We start from the raw sequence: 25,386 nt of genomic DNA on the forward strand, positions 1-25,386 counted from the left end.
GTGCTATCTCTCATTCTCTCTCTCTCTCTCAAATAAATAAATAAAATCTTTATTAAAAGGAATTTTCTGGGGGCAGGGAATATTTAAAGCAAGAGAAAACAAAGATCTTCAGTTGTATATATAATAATATATTTTGATAATTTGAATTAGTTGAAAATAGTTCATCAAACTGATATGTATCTACCTATATGAAAGATAACATGTAAATATGAGGTTTCCAAAATACAGAGTTTATTATTGTGGTCAAGTAATTTATCTTTTGGCTATTTATATGTGTATTTTTCCATTTGGGTCATAAAAATAATGTTGGTAATCAGTTAGAGAAATATATTTATAAGATACTTCTTTCATTCTTATGACATATAGAGATACACATTGTATTTTGGTATCTTAAAATTAGTATGAATCAAACAGACCTCGGTAGTTTTTAAGAAATAATTTATATGTAGCAAAGTATAGATTGCCTTTCAATTTAGTAGACATTTTCTAGTTGTAGTTTTTAGAGTTTTATTTTTAAGACATTTACAATAAATGTCTTTAAAATAGTACAAAAATGTAATCAAAGACATACTAAGAAGTGGTGTATGCTACCTTAGAATACATTAAAAAGAGTTGTTATAAGTGGTTTTTCCAAAACGGTGAATGGTATGGTATGTGATTATATCTCAAAAGCTGTAAAAAATGTAAAAAAATAATTTTTTCTAATTAAAAAAAATAAATGGTTTTTCCAAAGTAGAATAGGTAACTTTATGTGATAATTTAAGCAAAGTTTTTCTTGGAAGTCTGTTTACAAGTGTTTGGTTTATTTTATGCCTTTATATATCAACACATGATATATATGACTATTTTAGTAATCATTTTCATGAGAACAGGAAGAACTATAAGTTTGGGTTTATTTCTTTCTCTTTCCACTGCCGTTTTCCAAATTCAAGTGTTCGTGCTTCATGCTCATTAGACAGTTACTGCAGTCACTTTCTAACTGGTCTTTTTGCCTTTTCGTTTTTATTATTCAACCCATTCTATACACCATAGGACAATAAACCTTTCTGAAGGAAGCGTTAAAATTCTGAACAAAGGCCTTCGCCTAACAAGATAAAGGCCAGGTCCTATTTTTATCTGGCTCCTACTTATGCCAGCATCATATTCCATTTGTTTCACCCTCAAAGACGTTAACCGCACATTTCATATGCTGCCTCACGGGTTGTACCATCTTGATCACAGGTGTCTTGTGATCCCTGCTCATTTTCTTTTACTAAAACACTACCTGTTCTGTGATTTGAATAATCACCCTGAAGTGCCCTCTTCTATTCTCCCTTAGTAGTTGATGAGTAACATTCACACTGCATTTATTTTATTCATCTGTTCTGCAAGATTGTAAACTTCCAAAGGGAAGGGATCATATCTTTTATAAATCTTGATTTGTAAAGCACCCAGCTTCAAGCCTTACATGTATAGGGTGATTAATCAAAATGTTGATGAGTCAGCAACTCCAGGGTATATCCTGGAGCTTTAGAAACAATTAAGAGAAGTATACAAATTCATCCTGTACCCTGTTGCACAAGTTACTTAAGCTTAGGGTGCAACAATTTTTACATGTGGTTTGAAGATTTTACATGCGGTTAGAAATTTGTAGGTTCCAAAGTGTGATCAAAGCATTTGTGATAGTTCTCAAACTGTGTTTTGTGGACTATATAAGTTTCTTTGTCTTCATGTAAAATATATAGAATGTTGTTTTAATGTTCCTTACCTGACTAATGACAAGATTGATTTAATATGTTAGCTAAATGTTTACTGTAATAAGTCTCTTTACAATTCATCTGAAACAAGAAAGAAAATAGAAGATGCCTTTGGTGAAAGTAATAAATTACCTGTGTGAATGCAACAATTTGAGAGATGAATGAATTTGAAAGTTTTGTTAACAACTTTCCAAAACTGATCCTTAATTCATCATATTGAATTGCATGGAGTAAAATACATTTTTTGAAGGGCATCATCTCACAGATTTCCATAAATTTCTCAAAGGTGACCCCATCCCTGTCAATTCTATTTCCTAGGGGTATTTAAAATTAAATAGCTCACCAGGCTAGTGGACGTTCTAAATGGGACTAAAATCAGGATAATGAATTTTTTTTTTTTTAATTGGGGTATAGTTCTGGTGCTAAGAACAGCATCTACGAATGGAATAAGTTTCTGATTTTCAGAGATTTTTTTTTTTCTCTCAGAAACAAAATCTGGATATCATGTATATCTGGGTTATAGCTGTGGAATTAGTTCAAAGAAAGAGATAGGTTGAGGTTCAGGGAGGAAACAGTTTTATAGAACCAGCATCTTGAACCATGAATACAGTCATCATCTGTAGACCCTGAAAATGTGGGCCCATATTGTCTTGTGTGTTTAAATGCTCAGATGTTGGTGACACAAATTGGTAACAGAGACTGAATTTGTAAGGAGGCGGCAATGATTATGTTTCTAAGGCTTCCTTACTCATGACAAAATGTGATGTGCAATCTGGATACTATTCTTTTGGCAACTAAATAGGTTTGAGAAGTTAACCTTAGAGGCCATCCAGATATATTTTAAGGGGTTATACAGAGCCCTTATTTATTACCTAGGTCATAATAGAAAATATTTAGCCTTTTTTTTTTTATTGGTGGCTAAAAATTTGACCCTTTGGTTTTATTTTATATTACAGACAAAAATTCTGAAAGAAAGTCTGAGTGTTTTCCCTAATAGAAATGGATATAACCTGAACCTGACAGTGAATGTTATTAATGTGACTTTGAGAAGTGTATTAAAAATTTGTGCACGGAGTTGGTATTAATACTGAGTTCATGCTAATTTGCTATTTTCACAGTAATTTCAGTAAATAAGAAATGGATAAATAACACTTTCATTTTATTTAAGTACTTCCATGGGTTTCTGTTAAGGGTGAATAGTATTTGTTGGAAAGTTACATACAATTTAAACCTAGTCTGGTGACCACAGATTTTTATATATATATATATATATATATATATATATATATATATATAAAAATATATACACACACATATATATATATATATATATAAAACCAAAGGATATACAATTGACCTTTGAACAACACGGAGGTTAAGGGTACCAATCAAAAAGGGCAAAATCAAAAATCTGTGTGCAATTTTGACTTCCCGAATACTTAACTAATAGCCTGCTGTTTACTGGAAGCCTTCCTGATAACATGAACAGCTATATGTACTATATACTGTAGTCTTATAATAATAATACTTTTTTCTTAATTTATTTTGTATTTCTAGGCTACATGGTTCATCTCTTTTTTCAAATTGTTGCACATCTCCAAAAAATTTTCCAATATATTTATTGAAAGATACTGGAGCTACACAGTACAAACTCGTGTTGTTCAAGGGTCAATTGCATTTCTTTTACCCCTTGTGTAGATGCCAAGAGTAGTCCTGTAATGGCCACAGTTTAATACAGTGACATGAAAAATGCTGGTTAGAGTCATAAGATTGATGTTTGAACTATACCTCACCAAACAGACTGTTTAACCTGAGCCTCAGTTTCCTAATCTGTAAAATGGAGACATAACCACATCAAAGGAATATTATGCAAAGTAAATGAGGAAATAGTTTGTTGTCACCAGTGTCATTTGTAGAAAGATAATGTTTTATTGACAATATTTTAATTCTGTATATTCCAAACGAATTAAAATAGGTTTTTGGATGACTACTGTTTTACTCAGTAGCACACCCTTCTAAATCAGGACCTCTCTTCCACACATTATGCATTTTTCTTTTTTCTTTTTTTTGCTTCTGTTTCACTTGAAGAGTTTTCACAAACCCTGCTCCACGCTTTTGAACTCCTTTCAAGTTTGAACCAGTTACCATCTGCCACCTACTGACCCAGTTCTCTCTACTTCCTTCAGCTGTGTTCTCCCCATACACACTTGCTTATTTTTGTTGGGTGATTAAATTGGCCTCCATTTGATTTTTCCAAAGATCTAGATTAATACAGGGTTACAAACAGCAACTTCCAAATGTGTTTGAACTATAAAGTGCAAGGTACAGAGGAGCCAGTAAGTAATAATACTCTTTTTTTTTTTTTTCCACCTAAGGAAGACAGTTGTCAGAGAAAACAACTGGTAAAACCCCGAACGGACTTGCTTTTTCTTTCATTGTATAGTACTTAGAGGTTTTTAAAGTGATTTCTGCCTACATATCCAGGTTAAAAAAGTTTTCAGTATAAACTAGGAGTTTGTAAAGTGACTCACCATATATGCAAGTACTTCAAAATGCATGCCCTTAACTATTATTTGAATTTTTATAGGTTTGTATTTTTGCTGACTGCAAGAAAATAAAAGGCCTGGTGCCAGTTTTTACTGGGTCAAGATTTATTTTAACGAATCAACATTTCATCAGCATTTTGATGCTTACAAAAGTCCTAGAGATTTTCCTGCAAAAAGACTTGACAGGCTTTATTCCAGTAAGGAAAATTCAGGGTGCTTATGCCATGGTAGTAACAAAAGCAATATATTTGGTGAATTTGTTTATAGAAATTTCCAGAAGCCAGACTATCCTAGAGATGTATTTTTGTTTAAAGAGGAAAGGACGAGTGTTTATATTTGTACAGCTCCAGGTACAGAAAATTTGACCTGTAATTTAAAAACAGACTGTTAGTCTTTCATGAAATGATCAGCAGCTGGGTTGACCAAGGCAATTGGTCTCACACTGTGGAGGCTTCATTCAGTAGTGGTTTGTGCAATGCATTATAGGGGCACACTGGCCTGGATTTGAATCCCAGGTCTACCCCTTACCTGTTGTATGACTTTGGGCAAGTCACTCCACTGCTCTGAGCCTTAGTTTCTTCATCTGTAAAGTTGAATAGCATCTATTTTATAGATAATGATTAAGTGAGATCATATCTGACTTAGTGTGATTGTAAAAAAACACATTTACTTGCCATCTAGTTAATAAAAGTTAATTATAATGGCTGGGAATTAACCCTCCAAATTGTAGTTTTAAAAAATTTGCGTTTCTAAAGAGTACACTTTTAAGGCACCTGAGTGGCTCAGTCAGTTAAGTGGCTGACTCTTCATTTTGGCTCAGGTCATGATCTCAGAGTCCTGAGATTGAGCCCCTTATGGGGCTCCGGCTTACTGTGGAGTCTCTGCTTGAGATTTTCTGCCTCTCCCCTTGCCTTCCTCCCCCTGCCCCCGGCGCTGTCTCTCTCTCTCTCTGTCTGTCTCAAATAAATAAATAAATAAAATCTTTTTAAAAAGGAGTACACTTACCACGATGAGCACTGAGTAATGTATAGAATTGTTGAATCACTATGTTGTACACCTGAAACTAATATAACACTATGTTAGCTATACTGGAATTAAAAAATTTAGTTAAAAAAACTTGCATTCCATGTTGAGAGTCATTAAAGTATAGAAATATATTTGAGATTTCTTTAAAATCTTTAGGAAACCACATTAGAATCAAAGCAGTGTTTATAACTAATAGATTGAATTTGACAAGGATTGAGACACTGGTGGGGTGTTTTGAACAGTGTGAATCCTGACTCTGCCACCTACTTTGTTGACTTTGGACTAATCATCTCACCTCCTAAGGCTCAGTTTTCTCATCTGTAAAATGGGGATAACTTAATAGGATTGGTTTTGAGAATTGAAAGAATGAAACCATAGAAAGCACTTAATGTAGTTCCTGGCACAGTAAGTTTTGGTTATTCTTGTTAGTCCATAGATACCCTTTTGGACATGGCCTTGGGTACTTGTGAGAAATATAGCCTGAATTTTTTTGATGTAATAGTTAATGTTGGAATTTTGGAATTAATACTTTTTTTCCCCATTTGTATAATGTTTATCTAGTTGACTTCAATGAAGATAAAATACTAAAATATTTTGAATCTTCTATAGTCAAATAGCACTTAATTTATATTTGGAAAAGACCTTTTTACCTATCATCTGCTATGGTCTGAATGTTTATTTTGCCCTCAAAATTCATATGTTGCAATCCTAACCCCAAAGGAGGGGGAACCACTGGGAGGTGATTAGATCATGAAGGTGGAGTTCTCACAGTGGGATGAGTTTGCATATAAAAGAGGCCTTGCAGAGAGCCCCTTCCCCTTTCTGCTGTTTTTGGTATAGCTAGATTCTCCCTGGATACCATGCCTGCATGTACCAGGATCCTAGACTTACCAGCCACCCAAACTGTGAGAAAGAAATTGTTGTTGTTTATAAGCCACCCAGTCCATGGTATTCGTTATAGCAGCCTGAATGGACCAGGACAACATCCGTTTTTTTTTGAACCATTTTATGGCTCCATACTTTTAATCCGGTCTTTATCCATGTTTCTGCTTTCCTTCCTGTGTCATTGCCTGAGAGTGACCCAAAGGAGAAGCAGGGGGAGTGGGAGGAGGCAGGATTGTCAGTAGATGGTCAGCCTTACCATGATCAGATGTACTCTCAGGACTAAAGTCCTCAGCTAAATGGATTCATGAATACTTTTTGAAGTATTACCAATAGAATAATTTTCATTGCTTTTTCACTATTGTAGAACATGCTGAGAAGATTGTAAAGGAAATCTCTACTTTTCCCACCATCCTTCAATAATTTTTTTTCAGAGCCATAATTCATCCAGTAATTTTTCGAAGTGACAGCTAATAGAAGATTGGCAATTAAGTAGTTACCATATATTATAGGCATTATATTAAGTATAGAGTTAAGTTAGTGCCCATTATGTTTAAAGGAAGTTATTTAATAGTCTAGGGATTTTACATTTGTAGGAATTTTCTAAGTTTATAAGACTTCAGTGAGGAAACACTATAGTTTTGTAGGTTCTTACAGTGAGAACTTGAAGAGTTAGAGTTTTGGATAGACAAAGCTTTGGCTTTGTTACTGACTAATGGTTTGGCTTTGACTTAAAAACCAAAACCTGATGACTCTTAGCCCTTGGACTCAAACCATTACTGAGTCACGAGACCCCCCTTCCCTGTAAATCTAGAATTACTTCACAGGTGAAGGGGAGCATCTGAGTTGAATGAAGTTGTCCCCTAACTGCCTTCCAGTGTGTGGACACACACAAAGAAAGTGTTAATTATTTATGTTAAAAATTCATCATGTCCTGATTTTCTGTGGCCCTGAGACCTCCCACATCCCTCGTTACCACCTGACTTCCTCTCTCTCCCCTTCCCTTTCTTCCTTCCTTTGGATAAGTACTGATAGTTCTGCAGAACCTGGTGAGGCAGATAGTGGTTTAGAGCACAATTTACTATTTAAATTATTTCAAAGCTCTATATTTGGATTGCCTTTGCTTTGGTCATATGTTTCTTTTCAACTCTTAATTAAGAACACACTGTTTATAAATTAATTCCTGTGAGAAAATATGACTCATATTGAGAGATCTTGTTTTATTGTCACATGATATGTTCTGTACGCATGCAGTATAAAAAAGGGGGAAAACACCTGACATCCATCTTCATTTTAGTTTGATTAACACATTGCAGGAAACTGACTTTAAAAAATTTTTTCTGTTAATTAAAATATAAGTAATTAAAGACCTTACTAAAATAACTTAAACAGTGAGGGATAAATATCCTACCCAACATGAAGTTTAGAGTACAGGTAGCTAATTAATTGCCATAATGGTATTATCAGGAACCCACAGGCTATTTTCTATTTTTCTACTCTGTTGTCTTGAGTGTTTTGTCAATCTTTGGTTACAAGGTAGACATTTTTCCATGCTACTTCTTTTTTAAGTGAGGAAACATTTCCTAGTAAACTTCATTGGCCATAATTGCATCATATGCCTGCGCCTAAACCCCTGATTGGCAGAGTAAACATTAGTTGTCATAGTGGCTGGAGCTAATCAGTTTTCACCTCTTAAGACTTCTGCCAGCAAGTGAGAAGGGGAAGGTGTGTCTTTGAGAGGGCTACCACAGTGGACGACACAGCTAGGGAAGGTCACAGTTTTGTTAATTTCTGCAAGCCTCCTTATGGGATCACAAAATATAGACAGGCATGCCTTGATTCATTCGATATATGTTTATTGAGTATCTAGTGTATTCCAGTTATTCTCTCTTAAGGATAGGGCAGTGACCAAAAAGGGGGAAAACTACTGCCCCCTTGACGCTTACGTTTTATTGGTGAAATAGACAAACAGTATACAACAATTCAACGTCATGGTGTCTGACGAACCGTGCTAAGTAAAAACTGGAGCAAAGAAGGGAGCATGGAAGGTTTTGGGCAGGGGTGTATGGAATTTTAGATTATGTCCAGGGAACGTGTCATCCAGAAGATGATTTAAGTAAAGGATGAATTGATGTGATACAGCTCTCTGGGGAGAAGAGTATTCTAGTCAAAGCCCCTGTGGGTGAATGAGGGAGAGTCACAGGAAGTGAGGTCAGAGTGGGGAGCCACTAGACAGTCTTGAGCAAAGGGGTGACACAATAAAATGTGTTTGCAGAATCACTTTGGCAGTTGTATTAAGTAGACCAAAGGGCATTAGAAACAGAAGCGGGAAAACCAGTCAGGAAGCTATTGTAATAATCCCAGAGAGACGATGGTGATTTGAATGGGGGCAGTGAGAAGTAGTTGGATTCTAGGTATTTCCAAGGCGAAGCCTACAGAATTTGCTGACAAATTGGATGTGGCCGGTGAGAAGAGGAGAGGCATCTAGGATGGCAGCCAGGTTTTTAGAATGGAGTTGATATTAGCTGAGATTAGGAAGAACAGGGACTCGGTTATTGACATGTTAAATCTGAGATGTCAAATAAACAATTTATAGATGTCAGATGGAGATGTCAAGTAAAAATTGGATATATACATATTTATTGAAGATGGATCAATATATGTTTTTTAAAAGGATGACATTGGTCATTAATAATAGGGAATGTCTTTTAAAAGAATATAAATTTTTTAAAAAACAACAAGGGGAGAATAGGAAACAAAGTCTATAAGGGGAGGGATATTTGATGTTCCGTTGAACAAATACAGGGAAATATTGGAAGTAATTTTAAAATAGACTAATGAGGGGCACCTGGCTGGCTCAGTCGTTAAACGTCTGCCTTTGGCTCAGGTCATGATCCCAGGGTCCTGGGATAGAGCCCCCACATCGGGCTCCCTGCTCTGCAGGAAGCCTGCTTCTCCCTCTCCCACTCCCCCTGCTTGTGTTCCCTCTCTAGCTGTGTCTCTCTCTGTCAAATAAATAAAATCTTTAAAAAAAAATAGACTAATGAAAAACATTTATGCACTGAGCATTTATTTAGTGCCTACTATATTCTAGTTTCAGAAATTGCATAAGAAATTATTCTTTTTTTAAATATATTTATTCTTTCAATCAATACTTCATTCCTGAAGCCCCAGCCTTTTCAAAAATATACATGAAAAGTGAAATGCACCGCAAGGACCAACGGTGTGGATTTAGTTTTTGTTCATTCCTTCTATAACATGATGCAACAATTCCTCTAAAGGACGTCGGTTGTTCACCAAGAGACTATCGTCCTCACCCCAGATTCCTCAGTATTGTGCAGCCTAGAGTTAAGGCTAAGGCATAATATTCAGTAATGATCCAAGCCAGGAAAAGGAATTGCTATTCTGTTACACACACACACACACACACACACACACACACACACACACACACACATGTTACCAGGATGAGTGGCTTTTCTTTTGAAGAATTAGTCCAAGATGCCTTTTAATCAGATTATTATATTTGTTTGCATTTAACAAGGATGTAGCACATAGGTAAGATTTTCAATCTGTGTGTATCACATAAAATGCTGAGAAGCACCTTATAAAGTACCTTTTATATTATAGGTACTCAATAAATATTTAGATAGAAAATTTGATTTAGAACATCATTAACATTTCTAACTTTTTTTTAAAGATTTTATTTATTTATTTGACAAAGAGGGTGAGAGAGGGGGAATGTTAGAGGGAGAGGGAGAAGCAGGCTCCCTGCCAAGCAGGGAGCCCGATGCGGGGCTCAATCCCAGGACGCTGGGATCTTGACCTGAGCCAAAGGCAGACGCTTAACCATCTGAGCCACCCAGGCGCCCCTCTAACTTATTTTTAAACTTTTAAAAATACTACGCTGCGTGAACTAAGTGTTGCTTGATAATATGTGCCTTACCTATAATGCAAGGTTGTTGAGAAAATTGAATTGTCGTGGGTTTTGTCAGATAAAAAGTATTGTATAATGAATATAAGGAATTGTTTATTGGGCAAAGAAATTTTGTTCTTTAATATGGGTTAGGCTTTTCTCATCATACTTTTGGCCAGTCAGGATGAGTATATGACCACTAGCCTATATGACCAATGAGGGGAAATGCTTACAATTAGAGGGGAAATATTGTTTAGTCGGAACCTGAAGTATATTGAATTACTTCAGTTTGCCTATTTCTCCTGTTAAGTAATTTTTGCAAAATGACCATCTCCCATGAGAGAGTTCTGCAAATTTACAGTAATTAAGCAAGCATTTATGCTAGTTTTGAGACCAAATTGATGGTAGATATGAATTAGCCTCATTCTTTGGTTGACCAAGCTCTAGGTTTCTATCTACAAGTCTACCTCCCAGTGGAGTGTATCACTTTGTATACTCCTTTGCTTTTGTTTTTGAAGAGGAGATTTAGGAAAATCTGTTACACCCAGCGATTAGCATTTGTTCATGTGTGTGAATTAGGATGCTTACCTAAAAAATATTCTTGTCAAAGTAAAACTCTGTTTTGCTATAATGGGGCAGCTTATTTTTTATTATGCAAACAGGAATGTATTTATATTATAAAGCATAATACTAAAATGATCTACCAAGAACCCACCAATCCACCAGTCCAACATGGAACTAGAACTTTACTGATAAAGTATGCATCTACCAGCATAGGCCTCTTCTTGCTTCTGGTGCTGCCCTTACTGCCCGTCCTGATCCCCCAGTCACTCTTCAATTTTGTGTTTATCATTTACTTTTTAAAAATTCTGCTTTTATCATATGGGTCTTTAAGTAATATACTGTTTAATTTTACTTTTTTGTAAAGTTTTATAAAAATGGTAGCATTCTGCATAACGTCTTCTGAGACTTGCTTTTGTTGTTCATTGTGGTTTTTTTGAAATTTATTATCGTCTGTAGTTTGTAGTTCATTTATTTCACTGCTGAGTAGTACTTCATTGTATGAATTTATTTATTATCCCATTAGTAGACCTCTGGATTGTTGTTGCTGTTGGGTATTTTTGTTTGCTTGTTTTGTTTTTGGTATCTCTATATTGAGGTTGGTGTCTATCTGTAGGTTGATACCGATATATGTTTGCTATTACAAGCATTGCTAATGTCTGCGTTCTTTTATATGTGTTCTAGTGCACACGTGTAAGACTCTAGAATATATACCTAAGAGTAGAGTGTAGAGAATTATGAGTATTATATGAGTATATTAATCAATTATACAAATGAATGCAAATTGTTTTCCAAAGTCATTGGACCAGTTTATATACCACCAGTAACAACACAGAAGCTCCCAGTGAACCAAATCATTGCCAAAACTTGGAAACCTCAGGCTACTTAACTTTTCCCAATATAGTAGCTACAAAACAATATCTTATTGTGTCTTCATTTGCTTTTCTGTGATTGCTGATGAGGTTGAACATCTTTTCATGTGATTACTCACCATTGGTATTTTTTGTTCATGAATTGCTTGTTTATGTCTTTTGTCCATTATATACTTAAAAAACTATGCATTAAATATATTTATTTTTTAAATTTTTAAAATTTTAAATAACACAATAAAGAGGAAAAATTTTCCCCTGAAGATTTGATGTGATGCCTCATCACCCCTGAATAAATGAGTGTATATTTCCTACAAACAAGGACATTGTCCTATAAGCCACAATAAAGCCATCAAAATCAGGAAATTAACATTGATGCATTACTACCATCTAATCCTCAGATCTCATTCAATTTTTACAAGTAGTCCCAATAATGTCCTTTATAGCAAAAGGATCTAGTTTAGAAGCACAGCTTGCATTTTACTTGTCACATCTTTTCAGTCTCCTTCAACCTGGTGGAACAGTTCTTCAATCTTTGTTTGACTTTCAAGACCTTGGCACTTTTCAAGACTCTACTGTATAAGCCACTTATTTTATAAAATGTCTCTTCCTTTAGGTTCTTCTGCTGTTTCCTAATGATTACATGCAGTTATGAATATTTGGCAGGAATATCACAGACATTACGCTGTGTCTTCTGTCTTCTCTTTGTATCTTGTCAGGTGACACACGATTTTCATTTTGACCCATTACTATTTATGTTAACTTGATTACTTGATTAAGATGGTATCTGCCATGTTTCTCTACTGTGAAATTACTGATTTTCCCTCTGTGTTTAATACTTATTTTGTGCAGAGGTACTTTAAAACTATGTGACTATCTCCTTCCTCATCAAACTTTCACTTAATTAATTTATATCAGTATGAGTTCATGATTCTGTCTTTTATTCAATGAGCTATCATCAGTAACTATTGTTACTTATTTTGATGCTCACCTTGCCCCGATTTAGCCAGTGGGATTCCTTTAAAGTTGACTTCTGTGTTCTTTTGACATGTCATTCATCAGTCATGCTGCTACTTCCAATTTCATTCCTACACTATTGAGTTATTCACATTTTCTCCCTCCTCTCTTCTTTTTTTTTTTTAATATCCCCTTCTCTTAACAGTAAGAAACTGGCCTATCATTAGCCTAAATTTATTTACTTAATTTGACCAGTTCCACTGTATGTACTCAGTCTGCCATATCCATTGCACCCTCCTGCCCAAATTCTATTTAAGCTTTGAAGACCCTTCATGTGGAAGCCCCTTTCACCCTGTTTGGATTCCTACATTCCTACACATACAGCACAGTGCATCTTTTTATGGGCAACCTCCTCCTCCTGATTAGTCATTGACATCTGCTGTTAGATTAGGGCTCTGCAGGTCCTGCTCAACCCACAGCACTCTACCAAAGCTTGGACTCTGACTGCCACGCCTCACTGTTCCCTCCCTTCTTACACGGGTACCTGCCTCATCCTGCTCAGGCCCTCACAGCCCTAATCAGGGATACTTTTTTGTATTTTGCCTATTTTTATTTTTATTTTAAAGATTTTATTTATTTGAGAGAGAGGGAGAGAGTCTGCCTGAGCATGAGCAGGGGGAGGAGCAGCAGGAGAGGGAGAGAATCTCAAGCAAAGTCTCCGCTGAGCATGGAGCCCTACACAGGGGGGCTCGATCTCATGACTCTGAGTTCATGACCTGAGCTGAAGTCAAGAGTTGGAGGGTTAACCGACTGAGCCACCCAGGCACCCCTGCATTTTGCCTATTTTTAAATAAAATACCATAGGATACATACACGCGCATACACACACATAATTCTGGGTACTGTAATTTTTTTTGGCAGTGTGCTTTGTGGTATTGTAGTTAATCTTTTTTTTATTTTTCCTTGTATTTGTTGAGGAATGGAAGTTTTTAATTATAATGTAGTTGAATTTATTGATCATATGCTTTATAGTTAACCCTATTCTGTGTCTTAAGTTTTAAGCCTTCCATACTCTGAGTTGATGAAGATAGTCTCTTAGGTTTTATTTAAAAATATTAAAGACTTGTCTTCTCAACTTAAAATTTTAATCCTTCTGGAATTTATTTTTTACATATTATATAGGAGGGGTCCAATTTCTTTTTTCCCCCAAACGAATAACCAGTTCTTTCAGCACTGTTGAATGATTCCTCCTTCTTTCAGTGACCTGCAACGTTGTGACTTTTGTCAAATACTGTTTTTGTTATATGCGAAGGTCTGTTTCTTCTCCAGCAGTCAGTTTGTCTCTTTTCTGGAAGCACACTAACTTCTTTAGTACAGCTTTATAATAAATCTCAGTATAGGCAGCGCAAGTTCCCTACTGTATTCTGTTTCTGGTTGGAAGGCTTGTCTGTTTGGGCTTTTGCTGCTCCATTGTAAATTTTAGAATCAACTTATAAAACCTTTTGAATTTTGACTGGCATTGCATTAAAATCAGTTGAATTTGGGAGAAAATTGTCATTTTATGATGCTGAGTCTTTATCATGAATATGGTATGTCCTCTTGTTTATTTAGGTTGTATTTAATGTCTTCTGATAAATTTTCAAGCTAACTTTTATTCTTTAGGTACATTTTTGTTGGATATTTTTAAAATTTTATTTTCTTGTTTGTAACTGGTGAGTAAAAATGCAGTTGATTTGTTTTAAGTGTGGTTTTGTTTTTTAAAGATTTTATTCATTTATTTGACAGAGAAAGAGAGAGAGCACAGACAGGGGGAGGGGCAGAGGGAGAGGGAGAAGCAGGCTTCCCACTAAGCAGGGAGCCAGATGTGGGGCTCCATCCCAGGACCCCGGGATCATGACCTGAGCCAAAGGCAGACACTTAACCGTCTGAGCCACGTAGGTGCCTGCAGTTGACTTTTTTTTAAAGTGATTTATATTTACCCACAATGAACTGAACAGTAACATACCTGTTTAGATAAATGTTAGACATGCTCAAAAGCAAATAAACAAGATTAGAAGTCCAGATATTTACTCTGAAATTATTTTTGATATTTTAATAAGTCCTAGTTTAACAATCATCTTTTTTTTTTTTTTTTTTAATATGGAACACTTCACGAATTTGTGTGTCATCCTTATTCAGGGGCCATGCTATTCTTCTCTATATCGTTCCAATTTTAGTATATGTGCTGTCTAAATGAGCACAATGATCATCTTTTTAAATAGATCTATTGAGATACAGTTCACATACAATAAAATTCACCCATTTAAAGTGTTCTTTATAGTCTCGCAGGTATGCAACCATCAACCACCATCTAATTTTTGAACATTTTCATGACCCTAAAAAGAAACCCCATACCCATTATCAGTCACTACCCATTCCTATCCTTCCCCACTCCCAGCCCTTAGGCAGCTATGAATCTATTTTCTGTTTCTGAATTTGCCTGTTCTGGACATTTCACATAAATGGAATCATATAGCACATGTTTTTTTGTGACTGGCTTCTTTCACTCAGTATAATGATTTCCAAGGTTCATCTATGTTGTAGCCTGTATCAATACTTCATCCCTTTTTTTGGCTGGGTAATATTTTCTTGTTGAATATATCACATATTGTGTACCCATTCATCTGTTGATACACACCTAGACTGTTTCCAGTTTTTGGCTATTATGAATAATGGTTATGAGCATGCATATACAGATTTTATATATGGACATAAGTTTTCGTTTCTCTTCTATTTATACCTAGGGGTTAGAATTTCTGGGTCATATGGTAATTCTGTGTTTACCTTTTAAGGAACTGCCAAACTGTTCTCCTTAGCAGTTGTACCGCTTTACCCTTCCTCCAGCCATATATGAGAGGCAAATAGTCATCTTAAAACTACTTTCGCATTCTCCAGAGTAATTGGTATACATTAGGTTTACTTTTAGTTATTATTATTTTCAGTGATGGGAGAAATGGCAATTTATTTTAACATCGGATTCATTTTAAAGCAATTCACGATTCTATGTAGAATATATCCTTTTTATTTTTTATAGTCTTATTGAGGTATAGTTTACATACCATACAGTTCACCCTTTCTAAGCATTCAGTATGATGATTTAGAGTCAGTTTATTTAGATGTGCAACCATCACCACAGCCCAGTTGTAGAACATTTTCATCACTCCAAAGGGTTCTTTCATGCTTGTTGGAATTTCTGTTCCCTTCTCCTGTCCCAGGAGATGATCTGCTTTCTCTCTAATTAATTTTGGCTTTTCTGGACATTTTACACATAAATGGAATCATATAAATATGTCTTTTATATCTAGCTTTCTTCACTAAGCATTATGTTTCTTAGGTTTATCCTTATTGGATGAACTATTAATTTCTTTTTTTTTTTTTTTTGGTTACTACTTTATGCTTATCCCTTTACCAGTTGATGAATATTTGGGTTGTTTACAGTTTTTGGCTATTATGATTGATGCTGCTATGATCATTTACATACAAATGACATATGTTTTCATTTCTCTTGGTTCGATACCCAGGAGTGACACTGCTGGGTCATGTGGTTAAGTATGCTGTTAAGAAACTGCCAAGCTATCTTCCAAAGTGGCTGTGCCATTTTATATTCTCATCAGCAATGTATGAGGGTTGCAGTTTCTCCTTATCCTCCCAAACTTTGAATTTTTCAATTTTAAAAATAATTATAGCTATTCTAGTGAGTTGTGTAGTGGAATCTGATTGTAGTTTTATTTGCATTTCTCTATTAGGTAATGCCGAGGAGCATCTTTTTGTATGTTTACCAAACATTCATGTATCTTTGGTGAAATGTCTTCATAACTTTAGCCATTTAAAAAAATTGTTTTATCTTCTTACTCTTCTGAGGATTTTAATATGTTAGATACCATTTCTTTTTCATGTGTATGATTTGCAAATATTTCCTCTTATTCTGGGGCTTGTCTTTCATCTAAATTATGTCTTTTGAAGAATTTGATGAAGTCCAATTTTTCCATTTTTCTTGTTTGTTTTTTAATGGACTGCACCTTTGTTGTCATATTTAAGAACTCTTTCCTTAACCTAAGGTTACAAGATTTTTTCCTATGCCTCCTAGAAGTTTTGAAGTTTTAGTTCTATAATTCCAGCTATGGTCCATTTTAAGTTATTATTTTTGTATGTTGTGAAAGATTTACACTTGTCTATTTTTGCATGTGATTATTGACCTGTTGCAGCATCATTTGTTGAAATTCAAATGACCATGAATGTGAGAGTTTATTCTGGGCTCTATCCTATTTCATTATCTGTTATGTCTGTCTTTATGCCAATATCACACTGTGTTGGTTATTATAGCTTTATAGTAAGGTTTGAAATTAGGTAGTATAAGTCCTAAAGCTTTAATCTTTTTCAGAATTGTTTTGGATATTCTAAATCTTTATTTAGATTTCATATATACATATATATGATATATAAGATATTATATGTGTGTATACACACATCTTTCATATGTATCTTAGAGTCAATTTCATGTATATCTTAGAATTAAATTCCACCAAAAAAAAAAAGAACATGGGATGTTGATAGATCAATTTGGGGAGACTTGCCATCCTTTTTTTTTTTTTTTTGCTAAGTATATTTTTTTTTATTTTAATTCCAGAATAGTTAACATACGGTGTTATATTAGTTTCAAGTGTACAGTGTAGTGATTCAGCAGTTCCATACAATCACCCCATGCTCATCAGGACGAGGGCGCTCCCTGATCCCCATCACCTATTTCCCCCACCCCCCATCCACCTCCCCTCTGGTAACTGTCCGTTTGTTCTGTATAGTTAAGAGTCTGTTTCTTGGCCTGTCTCTCTGTCTTTCTCTCTCTCTTTTCCTTACTTGTTTGTTTTGTTTCTTAAATTTAACCTTTTCTTTTCCAATTTATGTGTCTTTCTATTTCTAGTCTTATTGCGGTGAGTAAACTCTCTAGTAGAATGTTGAATAGTGGTGTCGAAAGCAGACTTCTTGCCTTCTTACCAGCATTATAGGGCAGTAGGACAGAGCATTCAGTCTTTCACCATTAAGTATGGTGTTAGTTGCAGATGTTTGTCTCAGAAAGGAAGAGTTGTTTTCACACTGAAACAGTCAGTTATGTAATATACCTTATTAATAAAATAAAAGGACAAGAGCCTCATTAAGTATCTCGGTAGACGCAGATAGCAGATAAAAGAAAATCAGGGAAACAGAAACAAAGAGTTTAAACAAAAGAAGAGGTAGAGGGGAAGCTACTTCATGTAAAGTGATGAGTACAAGCTTCTCTGAGGAAATGACATTAAAACTGATATCTAAACAACCTGAAGGTCCTAATCAGGCAAAGTGAACATACAGTGAAGGGTAGTTAGTTCAGCACCTGGGATTGTGCTTGTCTTGTTCACTTTATAATTCCAACACTTAGCACAGTGCCTAGCCCCCTAAAATTTGTTCAGCTTAACAGATAGATAGTTGAATGTCTTGCTTTCTTAGCATCGCATTCATTTTACCGTATCTGTCATTAAATATTATTTGAAATTATATATTTTGATGATCACATAATATTCTACAGAAATATTGCATTTCTATAATTATAACAGTTATTTAAATGCTGTTTTGTTCATAGAAATGCTTCCTGTCTTCATGATCCAAAACATCTGGTAAATTCAGTGCCATTGACTTTGGTTTTAAGACTGATTTTCTCATTTATTAATATAAGACAGTTTTAAGATATTAATAAATCTGTGAGTAGTTTCCTTAATATTATCTTTTGCTAACTTTTATTTAAATATTCTTTTAAATTATCTTTCATGTGATCATGTTGGCTCAAAAGGGTTAAAACAGTGCTTTAAAGAGACCAGCCATTAAAACAAACTATTCTAGAATGTGGCAAAATATAAGACACAAATTGTGGGCTCTAGATATTTTTCTCTTTACATGGAAAATATAGACTCGGGAACTTCATATACCATTGCCAAGTGTTCTGTATTACCTGAATTAAGACCATTGTAGGTGGGTTACACTGGAGAAGTCAGATGTCTGTTCCAGAGAACTGCCAAGGCCCCATCTTTGTTGCAAGTAAAATATACCAGAGTTTGAATTCCACTTTAAGCTTTTACTGGTATTATGATTTGGGGCAACTTAAACTCAGGTTCCTCATCTATAAAGTGGGGTTGATAATAGTCATCTCACAGGGTTGTTTTAAAGATCATGTATATAAAGAGGTTAGTGAAGGGTCTGGTACACACTAAGTGCCCAGAAAACAAGGGCTACTATTAATCACCTTTTAAGTCTCTGGTAGTCATGGGAGTGTTCGTAGGAATGCTGGCTATCAGCGTTCCTTATGCTTCAAGGTTTCATTAGCAGATGCTGACCAGCTTGTTAATAATGTGCCTCTGAAGATGTTTACTGATATTTTTGTGAGGAATTGGTCATTTTCTTCACTGAGTATACTCGGAGTTGTCTGGAGACTGTTTCTTGTCTGCACATGTCCCAAAAAAGATCTGGCCCCAAAGGTGGTATTTTAAAGTACCATTAAGTTAGAACTTTTGACATCAACTTGTAAGTCATTGTAGCATTCATAAATATAGTTATGGTTACTTTCTTTTACCCGCTTTAAAATAAAAGGTAATACTTTTTTTTTTTCAAGAGGAAAGAAATGCAACTGAAAACTAAACAATTGAATTCTGCTTGAATTTCGGTGCTTTAATAGGTAATGTTGACGAGGGGCAAGATAGGGTTGCCAGGGTATAGCTTCTGAGGTTGGGCCCTGGGGATTTAGGAAATCCCTAGGGCCCCCAGCAGATTCTAATAGGAATACCAATACGATTGCAAATGTGGTTATTTTTAAATTCACATATAAATCACTGCCTTCTAGTTATAAATAATCAGAAGTGATTGTTCCCTATTCCTCGTAGAATTCCTGTCAGAATTTATAGTCAAGGCTCAATTTAAACCCAAGATTTGCAATTTTGGGACATGACACTTAACTGGCCTTGCTCATTGTCTGTTTCGCCTCTATAAAATGGAATAATGCCTTCTCTGCTCATTTCTCTGAGTTATGAAGATCAAATGAGGTCATGTCCATGAAAGCGCTTTGTAAAGCACGTAGCTTACTAATTATTACTACAGTTTATCCTGTCAGACCTGCCCCTTTCTCACGACTATTAGGTAGGTCACTGGTGGAGGTGACATGATAGCTCAGAACTCTGTAATGTGCACCACCTCTGAGGAGTCTTTCACTTGTACGAGGAAGCAGACAGTTGTAGACTGTTGGTATTTTTATCCTTTAATTCATTTTATTTATTACCAAAGTAATACATGTTTATTATAAAGAAACTAGGAAATATAAATCAGCAAAAAGGAAAAATAAAAATTACCTTTAAATACAGAAATAATTGCTACATTTATTTTCATATACTTTTGAAACAAATTCAACTGTACTGAACGTAAGACTGTTTCCTGTTTTTATCACTTAATATATGTTATATGGAATGATATACTATAATTTTTTATATATGTTAGTGGCTACATAGTATCCCACCATGTAATATACCAGAATTTATTAAACTTGTGATTTTGACATTTATTGGCTGTTGTCAAGTTTTTTCTTACTATTAGAAATAATGTATATTGTCACATCCTTATATCTAAATACTTGTATATATCCTCATTTTGTTTCTCATTAAGATAAATCCTAGACTTGGAATTGCTACATCAAGGGGCATGCAACATTTTAAGAAATTTAATATTTCATAGCTTTTTTGAGTTATAATTGACATTCAATAAACTGCACATGTTTAGGGTTTACAGTTTGATCAATTTTGAATATATATACACCCATGAAACCATTGCCACAGTTAAGGTAAGGTCCTTTTGTAATTCCTCCTTCCTGTACCTTCCCGCCCCTCGATCCCCAGATAACCACCAAAATGTTTTCTTTCCCTGTGGATTACTTTGCATTTCTCCGGTTTTATGCAAATGGAATTACGCACTATGTATTCCTTTTTGTCTGGCTTCTTGCACTCAGCGTAATTATTTTGAAACTCATCCATGCTGTTGCTTATATCAATCATGCATCCTTTTTTGTTGCTGAGTAGTAAATATTCCATTGTATGGGTATACCATTAATTCATTTACTTACTGGTAGGCATTTGAGTTGTTTCCAGTTTTGGGCTATTTAAAATAAAGCTACTTTGGAGATTGGTGTACAAGTCTGTCTATGGACATAAGGCATTTGATATTTATTACAAATTTTGTGCTAGAAGGTTTTTTTGTAAAGAAAAAGCTTAATATGAAAATCTATTCTTCCTTTTTCCTTTTTAGTTTTCTTCTTCTTTTTTTTTGAAATATACCTTTGGGAGGATTTAGGATTTTTAGATGTAACTTAATTGGATTAATTTGACAAAAACTTGAAATTAACAGAGGTTAACAAGCACATCCTAGCAACAATAAACCTTACTCTGTTTGTTGTCTTGAAACATCTACTTTGATCAAATGTATTGTCTAGAAAGCAAAAGTTACATAGTTTCCTTTAATGAATGATTCATATTTCATAAAACCATATTTCTCTGTTAAATAACTACTTCTGCATTGAACTTGAACAAGAAAAGATACTGGGAAAATTTACAGAACTTCACAAAAGATATTCCAGAATCTGGTTTTCCTTTTCCTCAGGTGCACACTAGACCAAAAGAGGAACAGGGAAATCTAAAGACTCCAGATGACATCAGCGCTACTTTTCAACAGCCTTCTCCATTTCCTTTCTCAGAAGTAGAGACAGACCTCAGAGACAGATGGTGAGAATACTTTTCCTGACTTCTTAAGGCTTAATCATGGTGATTTTAATATATTTTGGAGAATCCTTTCTTAGTGATAAATTAGCTTGTAATCACCAGATTTATGTTTTGTGTTTTATCTGTGCAAATTATTTCATTAGGTGCAGTGTGGTTTAAAACAAAAAAAGTGAATAGTGAATAAGATACAATCTTAAGGAATTTAAGGATGAGTACAGATAAATAAATTTAGTCAAGCAGTAGAAAGAGCTTAAATGCCATAAGAAAGACACAAAAAATATTCTTCAGAATTCGAAGGTGTAGATTACTTCAGGAGAGGGAGATTGGGAAGCTTGAAATCAGAAATAGTGTTTGTGTTGATGATACCTAATTTGTTTTTACCAAAAACCAGAGAAAATGAACAGTTAATATAAAACCTGAAATAGCAGTCTGATTTCAGATAAAAAGTTAATTATTGTTTTGAGGAAAAATAGAAGCATGTTTGGTTATTGTGGGTTTATTATAGTCTAAGTCAATGATTACTTTTTGAATTATATAAAATGGTTACCTCTTGTAAGGCAAATAGTATATAATAGTATATTAGCATTTCTGAGAAGTGATAAAATAGTCTGATTAAATTAACACAAGTAGGTGGGCGGTACAACAGAAAGAGATGGGTGAGTGGTTAATTCCGCATGGATTAACACTCCTGTTATCTAGTATAGCTCCAACCTAAATGAATTTGTCATGTCTTAAGCTCTTGGACTTTGTGCTGCTTACGCCTGGGCAGAGAAGCACTCCAAGTAAACTGGGAAAGGACATAGTGATTAATTATTGTGCTCATAATTAGTTGTGAAGAGTTCACTCTCAATTAACTAGCTGAAAATTCTTGTTAGAAGAAAGCGGATAGGCCATCCTAAAATTCATGGTGTTTTAATGGACCCTGAGGTTTCTAAAGGGGGATGGCAACTTGGAGCCAAATTTGTCTCTTACCTTCGGTGTCATATGGTTGGTACAGTGATAATACAAATTCCTTTTTCTTCACTATTCTGATTATATTCAGAAAACCTAGTGATTTAAGTTATTTAATCATTCTACTTATTTCTTATTTTAATCATTGTTTATTCTTTCTTGTCATTTAAGCAAGAAAATCTTTAAAACATCTTATTTAATAAAAATTACAGTTACTAATAATTATTTGGTTGCTAGTCATTCGTCACATACTCACATACTATTTTTTCCCCTAAATTAAGATTTTAAATCAACCACACTTTTATTTGTTAAATGCTGAGTTCTTTCATTCAGGTATAATTATGTGTTAATGACTGATAGTCTGAAATCTGTTTTTATATTTGATGAGCATCATTGTTACTGCACCCTAATTCCCAACTTTTAATTTTGTTAAAATGAAAATTATAATCATGCATTTTCTTGTGACCCACAAGATATAATTAGTTTGTTGTTCTTAATTTGTCAACGCCCTTGTTTTACCAAGTACCAACCACCACTTATGACAGTTGGATAAATAAATCATAGATAGCCAGCTGGCAAATTTACATAGCCAATAAGTTGTCCTTGAAAAATGATCAAATTTAGATCTTTCTCCCAGATAGAAAAGACAGATTATTTAGAATGTACAATGAATAGCTTTGAAAGCATATAAGAATGAGCTATTCTTGATTATCATTTATGTATATTTAAATTTTTTCAAGATTTAAAAGTGAATTTGTTAAGTATATGTTTTCTAAATTATGTTTTGAATGAGAGTCCATGGTCAAATAAATTTGGAGAAGTTGTCATTATATGAAATATCTTTTCAGTAGGCATTCCATTAGCCAGCCATTGGATTTTCAGTTTCCAAAAAGAGGGCCTTGTATAGACTAGTATTTGATAGAAAACAGTTGAAGACTCTGAATTAATATATTCCACAGGGTTTTACTGTAGCTTGTCTGTGATACAGCTACACTCCAAAAACAGGTACGTCACTTTTTTTTTTTTTTTTTTTAAGAGGAAGAGAGAAGGGGGTGGGGAGAAGGGAGAGGGAGAGAGAATCTCAAGCAGACTCCACACCCAGCACAGGAGCCCTATATGGGGCTCAGTCTCACGACCCTGAGATCATGACCTGAGCCAAAGTCAAGAGTTGGACCCTTAACTCACTGAGCCACCCAGGTGTCCTGGTACATCATATTTTTAAGTAGGATAATGTCCCGAATGAGAGGCCAAAGAGTAGGTGATTAGGAAAAAAGGAGTCAAATTTGAGTAAATGAATATTGCAAACCATATAAAGCATGAAGTGTTCATAAAGCTTCTCAGTGCCTTAGGCCAGATTTCCTTTGCTCACTTGTCATCTCCTTCTTTTGAAAAAAAAAAAAAATAGACATCCCATATAAATAATAAAATAAAATCACCCTTTTTTGTGTTTTTTTAGAACTCTATATACTTTCTGTGCTCTGTTTGTTTCAGAGTGCAACATTTATTAGCTGATTTTGGCAATACTGATAATATAGAAAGCAGTGACTATCTCAGGGAGAATTAGATAATTGGCCATAAATCAATTTAGCTTAAAACACTTGAATATACTCATTTTCTCACTAAGTGGAGTTCTTATTGTCATATCTCATGAGTTCTCACTCGGAAGAGTTCTTTAATGTATGTTTTTTTTTCCTAGTTCAATTACATTATTGATAACTATTTCAATACACATTACTATTTCAACACACGTTTTAAATGCTAGAACTTTCCCATCATACAAAGAAGTATTGGCCAGTGATTCAGTTGGTACTAACAGATTGGGTCACCAGGTTGGTAAAGTGAGTCTAGTCATCTACATGGAATGCCTTCCCCAAACTTTATAAAACATTTCTCAAAGTAATGTTTTTAATTAAGAAATAACACTTTGAGAGGCACCTGGGTGGCTTAGTCAGTTAAGCATCTGACCCTTGATCTTAGCTCAGGTCTTGATCTCAGGGTCATGAGTTCAAGCCCTCTCCACACCCAGCGTGGAGCCTCCTTTAAAAAAAAAGAACACGTTGAAAAAGTGTTTAAACTCCTACACAAGGTAATCAGTTGAGAATGTGGTACTGGTGAAAGCAAGATCAATCCAGAATCTGGGTGAGTTATTTTAGTTGGAATTAATTCCCATAAACTTAACTTGGCTTCCTCAGCTGTTGTTTCCCTGGCTTTGTGGACAACCTAGGCAAGAAAATTTGGATGATGGGCTCAAATGAAGCATTAATTTCCAACATTGCTTTTACCCACATTTTAATTTCCTTTCCCATAGCCAGCATCTTGTCTCAGAGTGCATTTCTCATCTGGAATGCTTATGCTAGAAGCCTCCTTACTTACGCCTTTGTCTCCACAACCACCACATTTTCCTAAAACTTCCAATTTGCTTCTGTTACTTCTCTGATAAAATGATTCAGTGATCCCAATAACATAACCACCATAGGAAAGTAACAGGCCTTCCTTAATCCTAATTCACTGTTACAATGGGAAACGTTAATATAATTAACTTTTTGCTGAACTTGGTGTCATTAAAGAATTGACTTTTTAAAAGTCTTTTACTTAGTACCTTAATTGATACAACTAACGTCATTTTGAGAGGAAAATTCCCCACTATACCAAGCCTCCATGTCAGCTTAGGTTTTTTTCTCTCCCATGAAAGGTTTCAAATGAAATAATTAAAATAATTTTAAAATGTCTTGGTAAGAGTGTCCATTCGCTTTCTCTTCTTACTCAGACCCTGGTCTTTTTCACTTAAAATAACTGTAGTGAACCTGGTACTCTCCTTGATTCTCTGCTATGTTTGCCCTTCAACCACATGGCCTGCAATTTGCACATCTGAAATTAGTATGATGCTAACAGTACAACTTATGCATTTTATTTGGATAACCAGAATTTCCTCATTTTAGATTAGAGATATAGTAGTAATTTTCAAACCCCATTTATTTACTTATTTATTTTTGCATTTACTTATAGAAAGATTATTGATGGGGCGCCTGGGTGGCTTGATTGGTTGAGTGTCTGACTCCGTATTTCAACTCAGATCATGATCTCAGGGTCGTGAGATTGAGCCCCAGGACAGGCTCCCACACT

General features: G+C 34.8%; 1 protein-coding gene and 1 non-coding gene across 6 annotated transcripts in view; one reads left to right on the plus strand and one right to left on the minus strand.

Annotated features, from left to right (window-relative positions):
• The window catches only part of LOC112834046 (uncharacterized), a 342,252-nt gene that overhangs the window by 31,905 nt on the left and 284,961 nt on the right, over positions 1 to 25,386 (plus strand). For 4 of the 5 annotated variants that reach the window (XM_073891860.1, XM_073891876.1, XM_073891870.1 and 1 more), the window contains exon 3: positions 21,194 to 21,315. In XM_073891860.1, coding sequence (XP_073747961.1) covers positions 21,194 to 21,315 — 122 coding nt within the window. Of the gene's footprint in view, positions 1 to 21,193; positions 21,316 to 23,222; positions 23,251 to 25,386 lie in introns of those variants that run through there. The other variant, XM_073891865.1, reaches the window with a different exon arrangement.
• LOC112834261 (U6 spliceosomal RNA) lies at positions 14,627 to 14,733 on the minus strand. Its single transcript, XR_003210820.2, has one exon. It is a non-coding gene; the product is annotated as a U6 spliceosomal RNA (small nuclear RNA).

The sequence above is a fragment of the Callorhinus ursinus genome, unplaced genomic scaffold (genome assembly GCF_003265705.2).
Source record: "Callorhinus ursinus isolate GAN/ISIS: 27379988/994484 unplaced genomic scaffold, GSC_fseal_2.0 scaffold1, whole genome shotgun sequence".
Classification (NCBI taxonomy): domain Eukaryota; kingdom Metazoa; phylum Chordata; class Mammalia; order Carnivora; family Otariidae; genus Callorhinus; species Callorhinus ursinus.